The sequence below is a fragment of the Chelonia mydas genome, chromosome 23 (assembly GCF_015237465.2).
Source record: "Chelonia mydas isolate rCheMyd1 chromosome 23, rCheMyd1.pri.v2, whole genome shotgun sequence".
NCBI lineage: Eukaryota > Metazoa > Chordata > Testudines > Cheloniidae > Chelonia > Chelonia mydas.
Window position 1 is genome coordinate 17,649,292 of NC_051263.2, and position 21,860 is coordinate 17,671,151.

Here is a 21,860-nt window from a genome sequence, read left to right on the forward strand (position 1 = left end):
GGGGGCCTGATCTCAGTCCGGGTCTCTGTGCAGTGCTCAGTGTGACGGGGGTGCTGATCTTGGGTGGGGGTGCACATCCGGGCAGCAGCTGGGGACCCTGATCTCGGGGTGCTGTGCGCTGACTGTGGTTTGGGATCCTGTAGGAAAAGTAGGATGTGAGATTAGATCCCAGTGCAGACCCCCGGGGCTGGTCGGAGCTGGGGGGGGAGGGCAGAGTTAAGTCCCTTTTATTAACCCTTGATTTCCCCCACCTTTTGTGGGGCTTGACTTTGCCGCCTTAACGCTCTTCTGATGTCGTTCTTTGTTTCATTTCCTAGGTTGTTAACAATAAACTGGGGTGGGGGGAGCTGGGGGGGGAGCAGAAAGAAATTTCCTTCTGTGGATCCCACATGGGTCATCAGCCGGGCTGGGCAACGTTGACCTCCACTCCTGGGTTTGGTTGCAGATTCTGGAGAGGCTGCCCTGGTCTCCTGCCCCGCTGCTCCTCTCCCCTCTGCCAGCCAGCCGGGGCTGAGAAAGAGCCCCCGGGGGGAGGGCGTCTGGGCTCTGAGCTCTGGGGCCTGATGCCACCTGCCGGGGCAGCCGGGAGGAGTGGCAGCTATAGGGAAAGACCGGCTGGGCCTGCAGCCAGCCAGCTCCGTGGGGCAGGAGCAGAGGTGAAAGTAAGAGGGTCCGGTCCGGTCCGGCGGACCGGTAAGAGCTGGTACACAGCCGACCGTACCGGCAGCTTCCCTGGGGCAGCTTCCCTGAGGTCCGGCCATTTAAAAGGGCCCGGGGCTCCCGGCAGTGGCCGGAGCCCCGGGCCCTTTAAATTGCCGCCGGGCCGCGCTGAAGGGCAGGCTGGGGGAGTCTGGCCCCACCCCTTCCACTTGAGCCACCCCCCCGCCCCCACCTTGCCACCCCACGTAGCGGTAAGTTTCTTAAGTTACTTTCACCCCTGGGTGGGCGCATGCTTCGTGGAGCTGGTATGGACGGCTGTGGGGCTGGAGCATGCTCAGTGCAGCTTTCAGGGAGCGCTGTGGGGCTGGAGCAGGCTCAGGGAGGTTGTTGAGCTCTGTGGGGCTGGAGCAGGCTCAGGGTAGACACAGTTTTTGGACAATTTAGCAGCCAGACACGGCCTTGAGAGGGGGCTTGCCTGAGCCAGAGACCTAATAAACATTCTCTAACCTTAGGCCAATGACCCCTCCCCCCCCCCCAAAGAAAACAACCCCCCCGCGTAAATAACACAAACACACAAAGAAACAAACCCCCCGCAAGCGTAAAATGAACGCAGGCAGACGGCCAGCCGCAGCACGGGGGCCCATCCGGTGTATTGCGCTGAACGCGGCAGGCCCCGGTTGCCCGCCGTGCGGGCAGGGGGCGGGCATGGGCGTTCGGTGCCAGAAGCTCATGACCTCAGAGGCCGAGGACGGGCTCTGGAGACCAGAGTGGCTGAAGTGAAGGAGCGAAGGGAAACGGAGAGGGACCTAGGCTTTCACCCATCCCCGGTCCGACCCCCTCTGTGCTGTGGAGGAGGATGAAAGTCTCAGGGAAGGAGACCATCTAGCTGGAGCAGAGGGAAACAATCCAGTAGCTGGGACCCTCCCTCCCGCTGATCATGGGATAGGGTGACCAGCTGTCCCGTTTTTAAAGGGACAGTCTCGCTTTTTGGGACTTTTTCTTAGACAGGGGCCTATTGCCCCCCACCCCCTGTGCAGGTTTTTCACAGTTGCTATCTGGTCACCATATCGTGGTGTCTTCTCGCACTGAGGATACCCCTCCGGGGGAGGGGACCCCAGTTATTAGGAAGAGGCAGGTAGTACTCATGGGAGATTCGAGCATTAGCAATATAGATAGTTGGGGTTGTGATGGCAGGGAGAACCGCGTGGTGAATTGGCTGCGGGTGCAAAGGTTGCGGACCTCTCGAGACATCTGGACAGACTTACGTGCGGTGCTGGGGAGGAGCCGGTGGTCGTGGTACATGTAGGTACCAGTGACACAGGGAAGGGTAGGAGAGAGGTCCTGGAGCCCAAATGTAGGCTGCTAGGTAAGAGATTGAAGTCCAGGACCTCCATGGTCGCATTCTCTGAAATACTCCCAGTTCCACGTGTAGGGCCAGTTAGACAGAACTGCAGGGTCTCAATGCGTGGACGAGACAATGGTGTAGGGAGGAGGGGTTTAGGTATATCGGGAACTAGGGGACCTTTTGGGAAAGGAGGTATCTGTACAGGAAGGATGGGCTCCACCTAAACCAAAACGGAGCCAGATTCCTGGCATGTCAAATTAAAAGCTACCTGGAGGGGGGCTCCAAAGAGGACGGAGCTCGGCTGTTCTCAGTGGTGGCAGATGACAGAACAAGGAGCCATGGTCTCAAGTTGCAGTGGGGGAGGTCTAGGTTGGATATTAGGAAACACTGTTTCACGAGGAAGGTGGTGAAGCACTGGAATGGGTTCCCTAGGGAGGTGGGGGAATCTCCTTAGATTCCTTAGAGGTTTTTAAGGCCCAGCTTGACAAAGCCCTGGCTGGGATGATTTAGTTGGGGCTGGTCCTGCTTTGAACAGGGGGTTGGACTAGATACCTCCTGAGGTCCCTTCCAACCCTGTGATTCTAGAGGAGTTTTAAAGCTAAGGGCCAGCGGGTGTGGAGGTGCATGTGGTTTGGACAGACACATCCTTAGGGGAGGATCTATTTACTAGGATAGAAAGATTCCCTTTTAAGAGGAGAGGACAGAAGTCAATAAAGTACAGGTAGGAACTGAAGAGAAACAAACGTGAGCGTCCCCTTTGATTACCCCACAGGAAGGCAGGCATCTAAATATCGACCAATCTTATAAATGCAAGGAGTCTAAGTACTAAGATGGGTGAACTTGAGTGCCTGGCATTGTGAGGCTGTTGATATACCAGGCATTATCATCAATTGATGGACTGATGATAATCAATGTGACCTGGGAAGATGGATTAAAAATATATCAGAATGACAGAGTAGGTGGTGCTGGGATGGGAGGGCAGCGCTATATGGGAAAGAAAACATCGAGTCATATAGTAAAAATCTTAAATTAATCAAAGGGTTCCATCAATCCTATATTGATAGCAATTCCGTGCTTGAATAACAAGTGTACAGCCGCAGGAAGATACGACTGACCACCCGACCTGGACGGTGATAGTGACTCAGGGGGATTAGAGAGGCTACAAACACAGAAAACCCAATAACAACGGGGGATTTCAGCTAGCCCCATACCACCTGGGCACATGCTACCTCAGGACGGGATGCAGAGATAACATTTCTAGACACCCTAAATGACTGCTTCTTGGAGCAGCTAGTCCTGGGACCCCCAAGAGAGAGGCCTGATTTAGTCCTGAGTGGTGCACAGGGTCTAGTCCAAGATAGGGTGACCAGATGTCCTGATTTTATAGAGACAGTGCTGATAATTTGGGGCTTTTTCTTATATTGGCACCCATTACCCCCCACCCCCGTCCCGATTTTTCACACTTTTTATCTGGTCACCCTAGTCCAAGAGGTGAATGCAGCTAACCCGCTCGGTCACAGCGACCAAATGTAATTAAATTTCACTTCCTTGTAGGGGGAAAATACCAAAAAAATAAAAAAGGAAAAGTTACCACAGTAATACTTAACTTCAAAAAGGGGAATTACATGAAAATGAGGGGGCTAATTGAATGGACATGAAAAGGAACAGTCACCAGGGTGAAATGCTTGCAAGCTGCATGGAAAAGTAAAAAAAAAAACCCACCTTAAAAGAGGCTTAAACTGTATATATCTCTCAGCTTTAAAAAACCACACACACACACACACAGAGGACCAAAAAAATGCCACCATGGCTAAACATCAAAGTAAGAGAGGCGATTAGAGACAAAGAGACATCTTTTAAAAATTGGAAGTCAAATCCTCCTGAGGAAAAGAGAAAGGAACATAAACCCTGTGTCAAGTCAAGTGTAAAAGTATAATTAGGCAGGCCAAAAAAGAATTTGAAGAGCAACTAGCAAAAGACACAAAAAACTAAAAAAACCTAAAATAAATAAAAATGTTTTCTGTAAGTACATCAGAAGCAGGAAGCTTGGACAACTGAGGTGCTAAAGGAGTACTCAAGGAAAACCAGACTGTTGTGGAAATGCTAAATGAATTCTTTCCACTGGTTTTTGCTGCAGAGGGGGTGAGGGAGGTTCCCACGCCTGAGCCGTTCATTTTAGGTGACAAATCTGAGGAACTGTCCCAGATTGAGGGTGGTTTTGGAACAATTCAATACATGAGACAGTAATAGGTCCGGATGGGATTCACCCACGAGTTCGTAAGGAAGTAAAGAACAAAATTACCAGACACACAGATGAACATGATATGGTGGGGAAGAGTCAACACAACTTTTGTAAGAGGAAATCACACCTCACCAATCTATTAGAATTCTTTGAGGGGGTCAACCCACGTGGACAAGGGGGATCCAGTGGATATGGTGCACTTAAACTTTCAGAAAGCCCTTGACAAGGTCCCTCACCAAAGGCTCTTAAGCAAAGTAGTCAGTCATGGGGGTAAAAGGGAAGGTCCTCTCATGGATCAGTAACTGGTTAAAAGATGGTAGAAATAAAGAGTCTGTTTTCACAGTGGAGGGAAATAAATAGCGGGGGCCCCCCCAAGGATCTGTGCCGGGACCAGTGCTGCTTAACATACTCATAAATGAACAGGAAAGATGGGTGGCAAAGTTGGCAGATGGTACAAAATTACTCATGATCGTTACGTTCAAAGCAGACTGCGAAGAGCTACAAAGGGGTCTCACAAAGCTGGGTGACTGGGCAAGAGAATGGCAGGTGAAATTCAATATTGATAAATGCAAAGTAATGCACGTCGGCAAACAGAATCCCAACTCCACATCCCAAACGAGGGGGTCTAAATTAGCCGGGACCACTCAGAAAGAGATCTTGGAGTCATTGTGGAGAGTTCTCTGAAAACGTCTGCTCGGTGTGTCGCGGCAGGCAAAAAAGCGAACAATGTTGGGAACCATTAAGAAAGGGATCGGTAATAAGACAGAAAAGCTCACAATGCCTCGGTGTACATCCATGGTATGCCCACACCGTGAATACAGCGTGCGGTTCTGGTCGCCCCATCTCGAAAAAGGATATATTGGAATCGGAGACTGTGCAGAGAAGGGCAACAAAACTGATGAGGGGCATGGAACAACTTCCGTGTGAGGAGAGATTAACGAGACTGGCACTGCTCAGTTTAGAAAAGAGACGACTAAGAGTAGGGGATAAGACAGAGATCTGTAAAATCACGACTGGCGTGGAGAGCGGGACCAGGGAAGTGTTATTTAGGCCTTCACAAGAACCAGGGCGTCGTCCCATGAAATGAACAGTCAGCCGGTTTAAAACAGTATTTCTTCACACAACGCACAGCCAACCTGTGGAATTTGCTGCCAGCAGACGTGAAGGCCAAAAGTATAACCGGGTTCAAAAAAGAATTAGATAAATTCACGGCTATTAGCCAGGATGGCCAGGGAGGCAACCCCATACTCTGGGTGTCCCCAAGCCACTGACTGCCAGGAGCTGGGCACGGGCGACGGGATGGATCACTCGATAAATTGCCCTGTTCTCTTCAGTCCCTCTGGGGCACCTGGCACTGGTCACTGTCAGAAGACCGGATCCTGGGCTAGATGGGCCAGGGGTCAGATCCATTGTGGCCGTCCTTATGTGTGAACAACAATTTTCAGAGCCTAATAACTTGGCTGAGTTGGATGGATTTTCCCAGGAACACCATGTTTTGGAGCATTTAACTGGGGTGGGGGAAGCAGTTGCCCTGGGGCCAGGGAAGTGCCTTTTGCAATTGCTGTGAGAACCTGGCCCAATCTGGTGTGGCGAGGAACCAAGGGATGAGGAGAAGGGGGTAGAAGTCTGGGGGAGGGCTTTGGAATAAGGGGAGCGGAGAGGGGTAGAAGTGGGAAGGAAACAGGGGCAGGACCTTGGCCGCTGGGCTAGGAGCAGAAGGGAACAGGGAGAGGTGGGGGGAACACGGGCAGAAGGGTTTGTAACCACTAGAGCATGCTCCCCTCCAGACCTGGGAATCGACCCCCCCCCAGTCCTGAGTCCCCACATTCCCAAGTGGCTGTGAATGCCCCTGGCCACGTGTGTGTCTCCGTCACCCTCTGGCAATTAGATCCACGGAGAGGATAACAGCCTTCTAGTGCTACCAGTCACTTGGTCAGCTCAAGTGCAGGGGCACGTGGGGTGGCTCTGAAGGTCCAAGCCCTGCTGGTGGCCTCACGTGGGGATGGTCCGTGGGGCAACACATGAGGAAATTTCTGGTTTACAAATAGGGCACCCAAAATCAGCAGGTGCTTTGGGAGATTTGGTGTTTCTCTGCTCCCCATCTGCAAAATGGGGTGAATGCCACCCCTCACCCTACAACGTGCGGAGATGGTGCATTTGTTTGTGCTCGTGGCGTGCTCAGGTGTGGTGAAGGCCGTTGAAAAACCTACGAGCCCGTGAATAATTCTCTCCTCAGAACGGGCTTTGAACGGTGTGCGGTAACTAAGGCCTTGAGAAATGCGGCTGCAAAGATCTATTGAATAGCTGCTCATTCCGTGAGGCATCTCCATCCCGTGCCCTGAATCGGGCAGGGGTCTTGTGGAAAATATGGCACGTGGCCGTGGCATCACTGACTGCATCATCATGCAGACGTGCGCCGGGGGTCAGAGTTAAGGGTACTCACCTTCATGCTGGCAGCCCCTAACTTTGCAGCGCTTGATTTTGCAACCTTAACTTTTTTTTTAATGTAGCTCTTTGCTTGCCAATATCAGCATAAAGGGCTTATAGCACTGAAGTTTGGAGTTCTCGGCCTTACTGTTATTATTTAACTATTTGTATGACCGTAGCACAGGGGGTTCTCAGCCTTTCCAGACCACCGTACCCCTTTCAGGAGGTTGATTTGTCTTGCGTAGCCCAAGTTTCACCTCACTTAAAAACAACTTGCTTACAAAATCTGAAATGAAAACACAAATGTGTCACAGCCCACTGTTACTGACAAACGGCCGACTTTCTCCTTCTTACCAGATCATTATCAAATACATCGATTGGACTGTGAATATTGTACTCACATTTCAGTGCGAGACTCGAACCTGTTTTTCACTTGTGAGCCTTGTCTGAAGCCCGAACTCAGGCAGCGGGGGCTGAAGTGTGTAGCTTAGCTTCTTGGGGCCTCTCGGGGCGTGGGACCCTGGGCAATTGCCTGGCTGCCCACCCCCTAATGTCATTCCTGCACTTGCAACCCCCCGCAACCTATTCCTCGACACCCCCCCGCAGGGGCTGCAACCCCCAGGTTGAGAAACATTATCTAGATGAGTTGAGTACCCAGTGGAAGACCTCTAAGGACCCTCGGGGTACGCGTACCCCTGGTTGACGACCACTGGCATAGTGCCTATAGGATCTATGGTAGGTGTTGTACAATGCAGAACAAAAAGACAGTCCGTGCCCCGAGCAGCTTGCAATCTGCAAATTTGTCCTGCTGTGATGGTCCTGGTCTAGTTACAGCAATGTGACGCCCCTTGCCTCCCCAGTGTGGACGCAGTTCTCCCAGGAAGAACCTGACTTGAAGTTTAGACACAACAAATCCTGCATCTTGCCGGGGGGGGGTTAGACGAGATGGTCCCTTCTAAATCGGTACAGTTCTCTGATTCTGGAGCTATGCACCTTCATACTGACCTATCAGCCTCCACGCTAGGGCTGGTGCTGGTGGAAAATCTCAGCCTGACTCCAAATAGTTAAACCAAGACAAAGGCAGAGCCTGGCCCAGTGTCGGGTGTCAAATTGGGGGCGGGGGAGGGAAGCTGGTGGTTCCACTCCCCCCGGCCCCGCCTTTTCCCCCAAAGCCCCTCCTATTTTCCCAAGGCCCTGCCCCATCCACTGCTCTTCCCCCCGTCCCCTGCCCACAGTAACTGGACTTTGGGTGTTCGGTCAATAGATCTGACCGGACACTGTCAGGTTCCCTTTTTGACTGGACTTTTCAGTCGAAAACCGGGCACCTGGCCACCCTACGTCAGCCGCCGGTGAATTGTGCTCACTCTGGTTTAGCCTGGCCACCGGACTCGAAGAGTCCCTTGCGTGTGTGTGTGGACGGGAGTTGGGTTAGGAACAGTACATGTAGAGAACCCAGCTTAGCTCTCTGCACCAGCGGGGGTGGGGACGGGGACCTGGGCAGACCCCTGCTGCAGCACCCGTTCCGCTCACGGCGTGGCGACCTCAAGCCGCTTTGTTTCCACTGGCCCCGGTTTGTGTGTGGACTCGCAAACCGGTGTGAACCCGGTTCGTGGTGGTGGGGTAGCTCGCGTCGGTGATGGCGCCCCTGAAAACCACGCGTTGGGTTAAAAAAGCTGAGATTTATATATATATATAAAAGAAATTCGGTGCAATTTTTAAAAGGAGGGGGCGATTCACCGCTGGACCGAACTCCCCCAGGGATTGATGGACCCCTCCGTCTCGGAGAATTTTATGGCCTGCGGTGTAAAGGAGGTTAGATAATCGAATGGTTCCTTCTGGCCTCTAAGCTCTGGGGCTCTCTAAGGATATGGAGCCAGGGGCTGGAAGAGCACCAGATATCGCGCGCGAGTTGTCAGAGGAGCCGCGTTGCGCCAGCTAACCCCTAGACACTGAGCGGCGTGTCGTCCCTGTCCAGGTTTTCACCTCTGAACCAATCTGAGGGAAGCAGTGGCGGGTGCTGCCGGGGGATCGGCGTCGCGTTCACACACGTGGTGTCGCTCTCCCCTGAGCTTGAAACCGCGAGGATGCCGCCTCGAGCTGCGTGGAAAAGCGGGCCGAAAAAGCCGCCGGCGAAAGTGCGGCTGCTTCGAGATCCCTTAAACCCAGCTTGGCAGAAATCGGCTTAAATCGATACGGCTAAGCCGGGTTTCAATTGGATTAAGCGGCGTCCGCCCAGGGTTGGCAGTGGCTGAACCAAATGGGTTTAAAGTCGCAGCTTTGGCAGTGAGCTTGTTAAGGATTCTCCGGTCCTTGGTGTCTCCAGCTCCAGCCTTGGGGCCTCTCGGGAAGTCGTGGGGCTCGGCGCAGGGGTAATTGGGTGGGACTCTCCGGCCTGCGTGACGCAGCAGGGGTCAGACTAGATGGAGCTAATGGTCCCTCCTGGCTTTGGCAGCTACCAGGGCCTGAAAAGGGCTGAAAATGGAGTGGATCGGGGGTGGGGAGGAGGATCTAATGGGAGTTGGACCAGACACGGTGAGATGATGAGCCCATAAGGGTGACAGGGGCTGATGGCTATCCCAGAAGCTGCTGGGAAAAACCCAATTTGTCCCATTCCCAGCCCCCCCAAATTGTAAGCAAAGAAAATTCATTTTTCCCTCCAGAAATCTTTCAGGTTTTTTCTTTGTTGTAAAAGAAGAAAGGAAAAAGTTTAGACTCAGAAGGAGGAGAATTTTTTTGGAGGGGGGGGTCTAAAAAAAGTCCCCTTTGAATCAAAACTTTTTAAAAAAAGGACAACAAGAGGAAACGTGTTAATGTTGTTTGCCCCCATCGTTTTCGCCGCTGGAGAAGAGGGCAAATGATGTACAAAGTTTTTCCTTTCGGTTTGAAGCTCCCCCTTTTAAAAAAGTTTGGATTTTTTTCCGAGGGGGATGGGGGTTTTCCCTGATCTCCCCTCCTCCCCCCGCTCTTTGGCAAAGAGGAAGAAACCCCCACTTGGTGTCGGATGCGAATCCTGGGTGCGACAAGGAAAATTCTCCCCCCCCTCCGTTCTGTATTCTTGGAGAACCTGGGTCTGGCGAGCAGGGAGGACACGGCGTCGACAGGGAGCGCAGCGAGCGACTCGCCGGCCCGCCGCTAGCTTGCCGCGCGCTAACCGCCGCGTGGCACCCGGTAGCGCGCGTGGCTGGACTGCTGTGCGAAACAGTCGCTGAATCCCTCCTGCGCCCTGCTCGCCTCAGCGGCTGCTGGGGGGGCTGTCGCAGGCGAAGTTTTGCGGGTGCTCGATTTAGGGTTAAATCGCGGGGCGTTTTGCTGGGTGGTCTGATATCGGCGCAGGGCGCCGGGCGGCTGGAGCAGGCGAGGGGGGGGCCGGGTGGTTATAGCGGGTTAAACGTCCGGCGCTGGGAGGGCGGGGGAGAAACAAACAGGAAGGCAAAGCACCCCCCTGGAAAGGCTTTGGGGGCGGGTGGGTGAACAGGCGAGCTCTGGGACCCTGCCTTCTGGCCTCGCTGGCCTCGGCGAGGCCGTGAACCCGACGGATGCCCCGTTAAAAGGGCCCTCTGTGTGTGTCCAGAGGTCGGGGAGAGGTTGGGGGCGGGGAGAGGGGAACAGACAGACACACGGACGCCACCGGTGGGGTTGACGGAGCTGGACGGGCTTGGCCCCCCTCCGCCCCCCGTGGTGGGGTGGGGAGGTTCTGGGTAGCCCAGGCTCCGGCTGGAGCAGGCTGTCCCGGGACACTGGATTCCCCACTGGGCACAGAGGGGAGAACCGCGGGGGCCAGTCCCAGGCGGACCCGCTGGGTCAGCAGCGTTGGTAGCTGGGGGGTGGAGCCCTGGGCACGGTCTCCGCGCAGGGGGGAGGCAGGGGGTCGTAAGCGGTGAAGATGCAGGGTCTGAAACCTGCCAGGGGACGGAGGGACACTCCGCCCTGGAACTGTGTCAGGGGCAGGGTCTCTCTTCATCCAGTATCAGCCCACCCCCCTGCTGCCTCAGTTTCCTCCCGGGAAGAGGGGTAACTTTTTTTTTTTTAAACTCTCCTTCCTCTGAAACCTCTGATGATCCAGAGCTCTGAGGTGGCACCGAGCGTTCTCCCTCTCGGGTGGGTCTTGCTGGCATGCTCAGGGTCTAACTGACCCCCACCCCCCCTCGCCCTCCCCAGGTTGGATTGGGAGTGACCTTGAGGGCTTTTCGCCCTCCCCTGTGGGTGCGGGTCACTTGCCACGATTATCCGGGTCTCCCTGCCTCGGACACTGGTTCACCTTGGTCCCTCCCGTTGTCTGTCTGTGGCTCATCATAGCCCGGTCTCCCGTGGCCGGGGACACCTGGGTCTCATTTCAGTCGCTGGGTTTAGCGTGCGGGTGCTGGGGGCCTGTAAGGTGGGACAGGAGGTCAGAGGGGACGATCTAGTGGGTCCCTTCTGGCCTGGGCGAAAGGGGTGGAGTGGGGGCGGGGAGGACTCCGCCAGGCTCCCCGCTAACCCCCCAGGCCGCCCTGGACCCCGTGTCCCCCTGAAGGGCAGGGCCCCGCAAAGCGCGGGGCCCGGGGCTCTTGCCCCGGTGCGTCCAATGAACCTGTTCTGGGCACCACCAAAAATTATCCAAACCTGGCGCCCATGCATCCACGTGTCTGCACAGCTCTTATGGTAAGGTTTTTGCTCTACATGATGAGGGGTCTGGAATGGCTGCCGTACGAGGGGAGATTAATAAGACCGGGAAAAGAGATGACTAGGGGGAGATATGACAGAGGTCTATAGAATCATGAGTGGTGTGGAGAAAGTAAATCAGGGAGTGCTATTTGCTCCTTCTCGTAACAAGATCTACGGGTCAACGAATGAAATTAAGAGGCAGCAGGTTTAAAACAAACACACGGAAGTATTGTTTCACACAATGCACAGTGAACCTGTGGAACTCCTTGCCAGAGGATGTTGTGAAGGCCAAGACTATAACAGGGTTCAGAAAAGAACTAGATAAATTCGTGGAGGACAGGTCCATCGATGGCTATTAGCCAGGATGGGCAGGGACGGTGTTCCTAGCCTCTGTTTGCCAGAAGCTGGGAACGGGCGACAGGGGATGGATCACTGGATGATGACCTGTTCTGTTCATTCCCTCTGGGACACCCGGCATTGGCCACTGTCAGAGGACAGGATCCTGGGCTAGATGGACCTTTGGTCCGACCCAGTTTGGCCGTTCTTATTTTCTTAGGTACACTTTGCAGATGGTTGTCACTGTAGGTTTGCTGCGATACACTGTGTGTGGGGATGGTTGTTTACGGTGGGTGGTTGCTTTGAGACCCATTGTTAACGTCAGGTGGTTGTTACACACCGTGTGTGTGTGAACAGTTATTAGTGTCAGTTTTCTACTCTACAGTGTGTGTGGAGAGGGTTGTTAGGGTGGGGATGTTGATCTGCACTGTGCGTGTCGACCATGCTCCGTATGTGTAGGGTTGTTGCAGTACACCGGGGAGAGGGTTGTTCCTGTCGGATTGCTGCCACGCATGGTGTGCAATTGGTTGTTAATTAAAATTGCTACTGTACACTGCGTGTGAATGGTTGTTTACATAGGGCTTGCTGCAATGCACTGTGGGGACCGTTGTTCTTGGAAGAGTGTTGCAAGGAACGGTGTCAACTAGTAGCTGTGATATAGGGTTGTAGCTATATGCGGTGTGTGACGAGGGTTGTTAATGAACAATGGTTGGTATACACACCGTGTGAGGAAGGTTGTTACTGCAAGACTGTTGCTAGATCATGTGTGTTGGGGGGGTGGTTGTTATTGTGTGGCTGTTGCACCAGACACCTGTAGTGTACTGGTTGACGGTGGGGTTGTTGCGACACCTTGTGTGTGGAGACGGCTGTTGAGGTAGGGTTGCTACCACGTGGCATGTGAGGTTGGTGGTTAATGTAGGGTTGCTGCCGCACACTATGTGTGTATGCTTGTTGATGGTGGGTTGTTGGTCGCATCCTGTGTGTGCACGTGTGTTACTGTAGAGCTGTTGCTAAACTCTGTGTGTGGGGCTGGTTGGTAGTGGAGGGCTGCGTCTCTCTAGTCCCTGTGGGGAGGGTTGCTATGGGAAGGATGTTGCTGTCCCCTGGGTGTGAGGATAGCTATTAATGTCGGGTTGCTGCTCCACACTCTGGGTGTGGTGGTGGTGAAGGTGTGGTTGCTGCTATGCAGTATACGTGGGAACGGCTGATATTGTAGGAATGTTGCTACCTCCCCCTTCCCCCCCCGACGGTATTTAAGGTCGGATTGTTGCTGTACCCAGTACACAGAGATGGCTTATGGGGCCCAGAAGTCGCTATGCACTGTGTGCGGCCGGTTGTTAATGTAGGGGTGGCACCATGCACTCTGTGTGTGTGTTGGCTTCTGTAGAGGTGTTGCGACCTACTGCGGTGATGGTTGTTAACGTAGGATTGTTGCTAAACACTGTTTGTGGGGATGGTTGTTAATGTAAGATGTTACTATACTGTGTGTGTGTGTGTGTGTGTGTGTGTGTGTGTGTGTGTGTGTGTGTGTACGGTTGGGTATGGAGTGTTGCTGAGGGTCTGAGGGTCGATGGTCTACTGTGCGAGCGGGGATGATTTTTACTCCACGGTTCCTACTATACATCCTGCCTGGGGACGGGGGTTAATACTGGGGTGTTACCGTACCTCCTGCATGAGCACGATTGTTCCCGTGGGGGGGCTGCTGTGTGCTGGGTGTGGGGATGGTGGTGAATGTCGGGTTGCTGGTATACATACACTGTGTGCTGGGGTAGTTGTTCCCGTAGCGTTGTTGCGATGTACCCTGTGTGGAGATGGTTGTTATTGAAGGGTTGCTGCTCTACCGTGTGTTTGTCTGGTTGGTGTGGTAGGTTGTTATCCCCTGGGTGTAGTGTCTGTATCTCAGTAGGGGCTGAGGAGGACGAGCGAGAACTGCAGGGGTATTCAGAGTCAAAGCAGTTAGTGCTGGGGATTCGAAGGGGGACGACGCCTTGGTCCTAGGGGGTAGGCCGGGCGTTTCCAGGCTTGGGACGTGACCATCATGGGCGTTGGGTTATCCCCCGTCGGAGTCCTGATTCCTCCATGTGACGCAGCTGCCCACGATGGGCCAGTTACTCATTGTGGGAAATTCAAAACATTTGGGGTTTGGTTTCCTCCTATTTCCATCGAAAATTTTCCATTTTTTTTTAACGGGGACCTGAGAAAGGTTGGGATTTCAAACCTGCGTTTTGGGGTGTGGGTGTTTGGGTTTAGGGGGGGAAAGTCTGGGGCCTTTGCAAACTGTTTGCGGAGGGAAATTTTGTGTGTTTTTTTTAAAAATGGGATGGGGGAGGGAGGAAATTTTGTTGCAGGTGATTTTACTCCCAAGGGAATTGTGGATCCTGATGAGATATTGACCTCGTCGTTGCGTCAAGAGTGGGGGAAATGTCATTGGGCCATTGTGGGGGGTGGTACGGCCCTCACCCCACATCTCAGTCTAACTATAGCCTGCCCTTTATGTGACCTCATGGTGCAGGGTCTCTCTCCTCCTGGGGATGGGCCCCATGGCCCAGGGATGATGCTAACTGGTCTCTCTCCTCCTGGGGTCGGGCCCTTAGGTGCAGGGATGACGCTAACGAGTCTCTCTCTTCCGTTGTGTCTCCAGTCTCTAGGTATTTGAGAGCCTGCCCAGAGGAGGTTTTGCCCATTAAAGCATGAACGTTGGACATGGCTGCCCCCCGTTGCTGCTCCCGGAGGGGGCCGCCGCCTCCCCGTCCCTCTAGGATGCTCTGGAAGCCGGTCCTGCTGCTGGGGCTGTGGCTGCCCTCGCTGGCGTGGGCCGGAGCTTCGCCCACCCCCTGCCCGGCCTCCTGCTCCTGCAGCAACCAGGCCAGCCGGGTGATCTGCACGCGCCGGGAGCTGGTGGAGGTGCCGGAGAGCATCTCCATCAACACGCGGTACCTCAACCTGCAGGAGAACAACATCCAGCTCATCAAGACCGACACCTTCAAGCACCTGCGGCACCTGGAGATCCTGCAGCTGAGCAAGAACCTGATCCGCAAAATCGAGGTGGGCGCCTTCAACGGCCTGCCCAACCTCAACACGCTGGAGCTCTTCGACAATCGCCTGGCCACGGTGCCCACCCAGGCCTTTGAGTACCTCTCCAAGCTGCGGGAGCTCTGGCTGCGTAACAACCCCATCGAGAGCATCCCGTCCTACGCCTTCAACCGGGTGCCCTCCCTGCGCCGCCTGGACCTGGGGGAGCTCAAGAAGCTGGAGTACATCTCCGAGGCGGCCTTCGAAGGGCTGGTGAACCTGCGGTACCTGAACCTGGGAATGTGCAATCTCAAGGACATCCCCAACCTGACGGCGCTGGTGCGGCTGGAGGAGCTGGAGCTGTCGGGCAACCGGCTGGACATGATCCGCCCCGGCTCCTTCCAGGGCCTCACCAGCCTGCGCAAGCTGTGGCTGATGCACGCCCAGGTGTCCACCATCGAGCGCAACGCCTTCGACGACCTCAAGTCGCTGGAGGAGCTGAACCTGTCCCACAACAACCTCATGTCCTTGCCCCACGACCTCTTCACCCCCTTGCACCGGCTGGAGCGGGTGCACCTCAACCACAACCCCTGGCATTGCAACTGTGACGTCCTCTGGCTCAGCTGGTGGCTGAAGGAGACGGTGCCCAACAACACTACCTGCTGCGCCCGCTGCCACGCCCCGGCCAACCTCAAGGGGCGTTACATCGGCGAGCTGGACCAGAGCCACTTCACCTGCTACGCCCCGGTCATCGTCGAGCCGCCCACCGACCTCAACGTGACGGAGGGGATGGCGGCCGAGCTGAAGTGCCGGACGGGCACCTCCATGACCTCGGTCAACTGGCTGACGCCCAACGGGACGCTGATGACGCACGGCTCGTACCGGGTGCGGATTTCCGTCTTGCACGACGGCACGCTCAACTTCACCAACGTGACGGTGCAGGACACGGGGCAGTACACCTGCATGGTGACCAACTCGGCCGGCAACACCACGGCGTCGGCCACCCTCAACGTCTCGGCCGTGGACCCGGCCGCCACCGGCTACACCTACTTCACCACCGTGACCGTGGAGACGCTGGAGACGGCCCAGGAGGACGCGCTGCCCACCAAGAAGGAGCCGGGCCCCACGCCCGCCGTGGGCTGGGACGTGACCTACTCCACCACCTCCCTGACGCCCCGCTCCACCCGCTCCACGGAGAAGCCCTACACCGTGCCCATCACCGACGCAGCCGAGGGCGGCATGAAGGACCTGGACGACGTGATGAAGACCACCAAGATCATCATCGGCTGCTTCGTGGCCATCACCTTCATGGCGGCCGTCATGCTGATCGTCTTCTACAAACTGCGCAAGCAGCACCAGTTCCACAAGCACCACGGCCCCACCCGCACCATCGAGATCATCAACGTGGAGGACGAGCTGCCGGCCGCGGCCGGCGCCCCCGGCGACAGCCACCTGGCCCTGCCGGCCCTGGAGCACGACCACCTCAACCACTACGCGGCCTTCAAGGCCCATTACAGCAACCATGCGGGGGCCCCGGCCTGCGCCAAGAACCCCCTGCTGAACTCCATCCACGAACCTCTGCTTTTCAAGAGCAGCTCAAAGGAGAACGTGCAGGAGACGCAGATCTGAGGACGGGGACGCCCCTCGCGGCCTGCCTCCCCCCCCCCGCCCGCCTGCCCCGGCCCCGCGGCCCGCCACGGGAGGGGGAGCGGGGAAATGCCTCCGGGGAGAGAGAGACCCCCCTAACCCGCCCGCGACGGATCGGCTCCAGTTGGACGCCAGGCCCCCCACCCGCTGGAGAGTCCCCCCACTTCCTGGCTCCCATCCCGACTGCCTCTGTGTCCCCCACACACCCCATTCCTGTCCCCCTCCCCGCCCGTCTGTCCCCCCCCGTTCCTGGCTCGCACCCCAACTGCCTCTGTGTGTCCCCCCACCTGTCCGTCCCCCCCGTTCCTAGCTCACACCCCAACTGCCTCTGTGTGTCCCCCTGCCCCATTCTTGTCCCCCTCCCTACCTGTCTGTCCCCCCCATTCCTAGCTCGCACCCCAACTGCCTCTGTGTGTCTCCCTGTCCCATTCTTGTCCCCCTCCCTACCTGTCTGTCCCCCCCATTCCTAGCTCGCACCCCAACTGCCTCTGTGTGTCCCCCCACCTGTCTGTCCCCCCCGTTCCTGGCTCGCACCCCAACTGCCTCTGTGTGTCCCCCCACCTGTCTGTCCCCCCCATTCCTAGCTCGCACCCCAACTGCCTCTGTGTGTCTCCCTGTCCCATTCTTGTCCCCCTCCCTACCTGTCTGTCCCTCCCCTTCCTGAGATTTCCACCTCTCTCTGGTTTACCCTTTGACATCGGCTTTTATTTTGGCAGTTTTCTCAGTACCCAGTTGATCGAGATGTCTCCGTTCCCGCCCCCCCCCCCCGCCCCAATCAAAGACCGGGAAGTTGCGTGCCTCCACCCCCCCGCCCCCGCTCCCCGAAACTTTGAAACTTTTTTGATACCGCTGGGCATCCCCGGCCCCACCTGGGGAGCTGGGTTACTAAAAGCGAAAAAAAGGAAACCAACCAACCAACCCTGGAATAATTTTTTTTTTTTTTGGTGGGGGTCGTGGGCTTAAATGGGGTTGGGGGGGTGGAGGGTGGAAAAAAACCCGGCACCCAGAGAAAGAGGTGGTGGTTGGGGGGTGGAAACGCCAAAATATTAGTATTTTGTGGTCGCGGCTGTTTTGGTGGAGAGTCTGTGCTCAGCCATGGGGCCCTGGCTGGCGCAGGCTATGGGTTTTTTTAATGACTATGTGACTCCGGGCGCCCCAGCCCTCGCTCCCCGCGCGGAAACGCAGACCAGAGGTATTTTTTAATTTGTAATAATCTGGGGAGGGGCGGGGAGGGGCGGGGTTTGGGGGGGGAGAGCCGGGAGGGGGGGGTTGTGGGGGTGCACTCCTGCCCCCCCTCCCCCGGAGCCTGTGATCCCAACCATTTCTGGGTCTCGTCCGAGTTTCCTATTTTAATAAAATCCATAAAGGTGTTTGCAAGCGTCTCTCCGAGAGCTGGGGGGGCGGAGGGGGGAGGACGGGGGGCGGGAGGGAGCGTGCACCAGTCGCATGCACTGGCTCGCACGCCCACCCTCATACTCTCACACGCAGCAGCTTGCACGCTCACCCTCACACCTCCCTCCCTCGGCACCAACCTCCCCCCGCCCCGACCCCCGATGATGCAGCCCGTGCGGGCCCACCCCCCAGCACCCACACCGGGTGCCCACAGCCGCCCTCGCACGTGGAGGCCTGCAGCGGAAAATGCTCCGTTCCCTGTTGGGGCTGGCAGAGAGGGGGTGGAGGAGAGGGTCTGCCTAGGCTGGGGGGGGTCTCTTCTCTCTCAATGCCCCCCCCCCCCCCGGCGTTGGGACGGGGGAAGCATGCACACTTTGGCCAGGGAGCTGCCTTTGGGGAGTCCCAGGCAAAGGAAGCAAAATAACCCTCTAGACGTGGCGGGGGCTGGGGGGGGCAGACCTCCAAAGTGTGTGGGGGGTAGGGCAGGGAGAGAAAGAGAGGGCTATACAGGATGTGGGGTGGTGCCCAGTGTGGGGGGGCTATTTCCTAGCCCCCAATTGTGCTGCAGGTTTGACCCCCAGGGACCTGCCACCGAGCTATTCCCCCCCCCAAACCCCGCAATCTCCTCTGCCACCCAGGTGCAAGGAGAGAACCCAGGAGTCCTGGCTCCCAGCCTCCCCCTGCTCTAACCACTGGCTCCCACTCCCCTCCCAGAGCCAGGGAGAGAACCCAGGAGTCCTGGGGCTCCTAGCCACTTGGCTAGCATCACACACCCAGGGAGGCTGTTCTGTGAGGGGCCCGTGCCTCTTGCTGGGAGTTTGGGGTCCTGACTGACGGCCTCAGCGACAGGCTCGCAGGGGCCGGGGGTCCAAGGTGGCTGGGTCTGCTCTGCTTGGGGGGGAAGGGGGAAGGGGTCTATGCCAGGAGACAGTGGGTCTGCTGCCCCCTCCCCGGGGCCAGGTGTGTGTGTGTGGGTGGATTAGGGCAGGGAGCTGTGCAGATGCTGCCCAGGGGGGCCAGGCTTGAGGGGTGACCTTTGCAATGTACCCCTAGGGTGGGAGGGGACAACAGGGGGATGTGTGGGGTCAGTGGGGAATGCGGTGTTATGGGGGTCAGTGGGGCATGTGGGGGGTAGAATCAGCAGAGGACTGTGGGTCATGGGAGTGTCAATGAGGGGGCACAGGTTGTGTGTGGTCAATTGGGGGTGGGGGATTTGTGGTCATGAGGGAGGCTCAGTGGGTCAGCCGGTCATGAGGGCTGAGGGGGGGGGTCAGCTGGGGATGCAGTTTCAGGGGGTTCAGTGGGGTGTGTGGGGCCATGGGGGGAGGCAGGCACAGGGTCAATGGAGGATAGAGGGGTGGTGGTGTGGGGGGCCTGGGGCCCATGGGGGGCCCATGGGGCTTGTCAAGGTGAGGGGAGGAGGCGCAGGGTGGGTGGGGTTTCTGTAACACTGATACTAACCTGGACCCCCCCTAAGCCCCCAACCCTAATTGAGACAGTCAGACCCAGCCCTCACCTGAGACACCCCCCACCCCAGCCTTGCCCCATCCCCCATCCTGCACTGCAAGCGGTGACCACCAGGCTCCGGGCTGCATTTAGACTGCGTTTGTGGAGTGACACTGGGTTTCCACGCGTCACAGGCCGGGGGCGGGAAGGGGAATGTGGGACTAAAGGAAAATAGCCTCAGAAGCGCTGTGTGAACGGGAGTGGGAGAAATCTCCGTGGGGGGAGCTCCCGGCTACGCCAGCCCCGGCCTCTCCCAGCAGGGGGCGCTGTGGGGAGCAGGGCAGGAGCGCTTCCTGTGGGGGGAGCTCTGTGTCTCTCTAGTCCCCCCACCTATTTATAGCTATCTGTCCCATAGCACCCTATCTATCTATCTATCCCCATCCACCCCCTCTATCTATCTATCTATCTATCTACCTATCTATCTATCCCTCCCCATCCCCCCTCTATCTATCTATCCCCCCATCTATCTATCTATCCCCATCCACCCCCTCTATCTAATCTATCTATCTATCTATCCCCATCCTCTATCTATCTATCTATCTATCTATCTATCTATCTATCTATCCCCATCCACCCCCTCTATCTATCTATCTATCTATCTATCTATCTATCTATCTATCTATCTATCCCCATCCACCCCCTCTATCTATCTATCTATCTATCTATCTATCTATCTATCTCCATGCACCCTCTCTCTCTCTCTCTCTATCCCCCCCATCTCTCTCTCCAGTCCGTGGGGCGGGATCCCAGGGAAGGGGAGCTGAGTATTATGGGATACCCACACACTCCTGTTTCCTTCATAGAATACATGTATTTTATCCAGACAGCAGCATCCCTCTGTCGCCATGGTGAGCGGCATTGCTATGGAGAATCTCCCCGTACACCGCCCTCTCTCTGTGGCTGGCAAAGTGAGGGTTTTTTTGCGGGGGGCGGGGGGGGGGAGTGCGTGCTGGGAGTGGAGAACGGTGGCATCTCCAGGGAATGTCAGTCCCATGGGCCTGGCTGGGATTCGCGCCTTGGAAGGGGATTTGGAGCCGCGGGTGCAAAGCCCGAAAGATTCCCCCCCGCCCCAGCCTCACGAACAGCCCCTCCTCCCCTAGGCTCCCACCTTCACTGAGACACCAGGGGGCGCTGTGCGGCAGGGAGCATGGCGGGGGGTGTTCTCTGGCAGCCGGGCCTGGCCCCAGTGCCCTTATGTGGCCCTAGGGGGCGCTGGGCTGCGGGTCGGGGGCCCCCCTGGCGGTCAGGGCAGGCCCCGATCCCCCAAGGCGACGCTAGGGGGCGCTGGGCTGTGGGTCGGGGGCCCCCCTGGCGGTCAGGGCAGGCCCCGATCCCCCAAGGCGACGCTAGGGGGCGCTGGGCTGTGCGTCGGGGGCCCCCCTGGTGGTCAGGGCAGGCCCCGATCCCCCAAGGCGACGCTAGGGGGCGCTGGGCTGCGGGTCGGGGGCCCCCTGGCGGTCAGGGCAGGCCCCGATCCCCCAAGGCGACGCTAGGGGGCGCTGGGCTGCGGGTCGGGGGCCCCCCTGGCGGTCAGGGCAGGCCCCGATCCCCCAAGGCGACGCGGGGGGCGCTGGGCTGCGGGTTGGGGCCCCCCTGGCGGTCAGGGCAGGCCCCGATCCCCCAAGGCGACGCTATGGGGCGCTGGGCTGCGGGTCGGGGGCCCCCCTGGCGGTCAGTGCAGGCCCCAGTCCCCTAAGGCAACACTAGGGGGCGCTGGGCTGCGGGTTGGGGGCCCCCTGGCAGTCAGGGCAGGCCCCGATGCCCGAGCACGGTGCGAGGTGGGTGCTGCAGGGAGCAGGTTTTTTGGGGGGGGGGCAGGGGGTTTTCTCTGTGGCAGATGTTTTCCTCTATTACTGTCTCTTTCGCTTGTCTGCAGCCTGGCACGGTGAGCTGCCTCGCGGCCTCCCACTCCCAGGCTGGGCCGGCGTGTGGCGGATGCAGCCTCATTTACCTTTGAGCTCCTCCTAGCTGCAGAAACCCAGCAGAGGGAAAGCGACAGCCTGGCAAGGCAGCCAGGGGCCGACTGCAGCCTGGCAATGAGCGACCGACGCAGCCCCGCAATAGTCAACTGCGGGACAGCGAGCCAGGACTCCTGGGTTCTGTCCCCGGCTCTGGGAGGGGAGTGGGGTCTAGTGGGTGAGAGCAGGGGGGCTGGGAGGGAGGACTCCTGGGAGAGGAGTGGGGTCTAGTAGATTGCAGATGGGGCTGGAGGCTGGGAGCCAGGACTCCTGGGTTCTATCTCTGGCTCTGGGAGCGGGGGGCAGAGCCCCTCCTGTGCCGAACCATGACTCCCCCTCTGCTGGCTCCCGTCAGGCACAGCCTCAGGGCCTGTCTGTCCCTGCGGGGCCGGGCCAGGAATCGGCCGGGGGCACAGGGAGGGGGGAAGCACAAAGGAGGCTCTTGTTCTCCAGCCTCTGGCTTCCCAAACCGGCGTAGGTCAAAAGGGAACAAGACCCAGTGATCTCAGCTCAGCGCCTGGGCGAGGTCCCGCTGGCCTGGCAATTCCCGGGGGTTGCGGGGGGAGGCCAGGGCTGGGAGAAGCAGGGGGTCAGGGGCTGGGGAGAAGTTCCCCAGGGTGTGTGGGGGGAACACGATGTTTAAATCCCCACTGGCAGGCCCCCAGCGGGGAGCCAGGCGTTTCCCACTGGC

At 57.4% G+C, this 21,860-nt stretch overlaps 1 protein-coding gene across 2 annotated transcripts in view; it reads left to right on the plus strand.

The window, feature by feature from the left end:
• LRRC4B (leucine rich repeat containing 4B) overlaps nucleotides 1-16,838 on the plus strand; it is a 39,501-nt gene extending 22,663 nt beyond the window's left edge. For both annotated transcript variants that reach the window (XM_037888649.2, XM_037888650.2), the window contains exon 2: nucleotides 14,296-16,838. In XM_037888649.2, coding sequence (XP_037744577.1) covers nucleotides 14,358-16,295 — 1,938 coding nt within the window. In that variant the 5' untranslated portion in view covers nucleotides 14,296-14,357 and the 3' untranslated portion in view covers nucleotides 16,296-16,838. The remainder of the gene's footprint in view (nucleotides 1-14,295) is intronic.
• The last annotated feature ends 5,022 nt before the right edge of the window (nucleotides 16,839-21,860 follow it).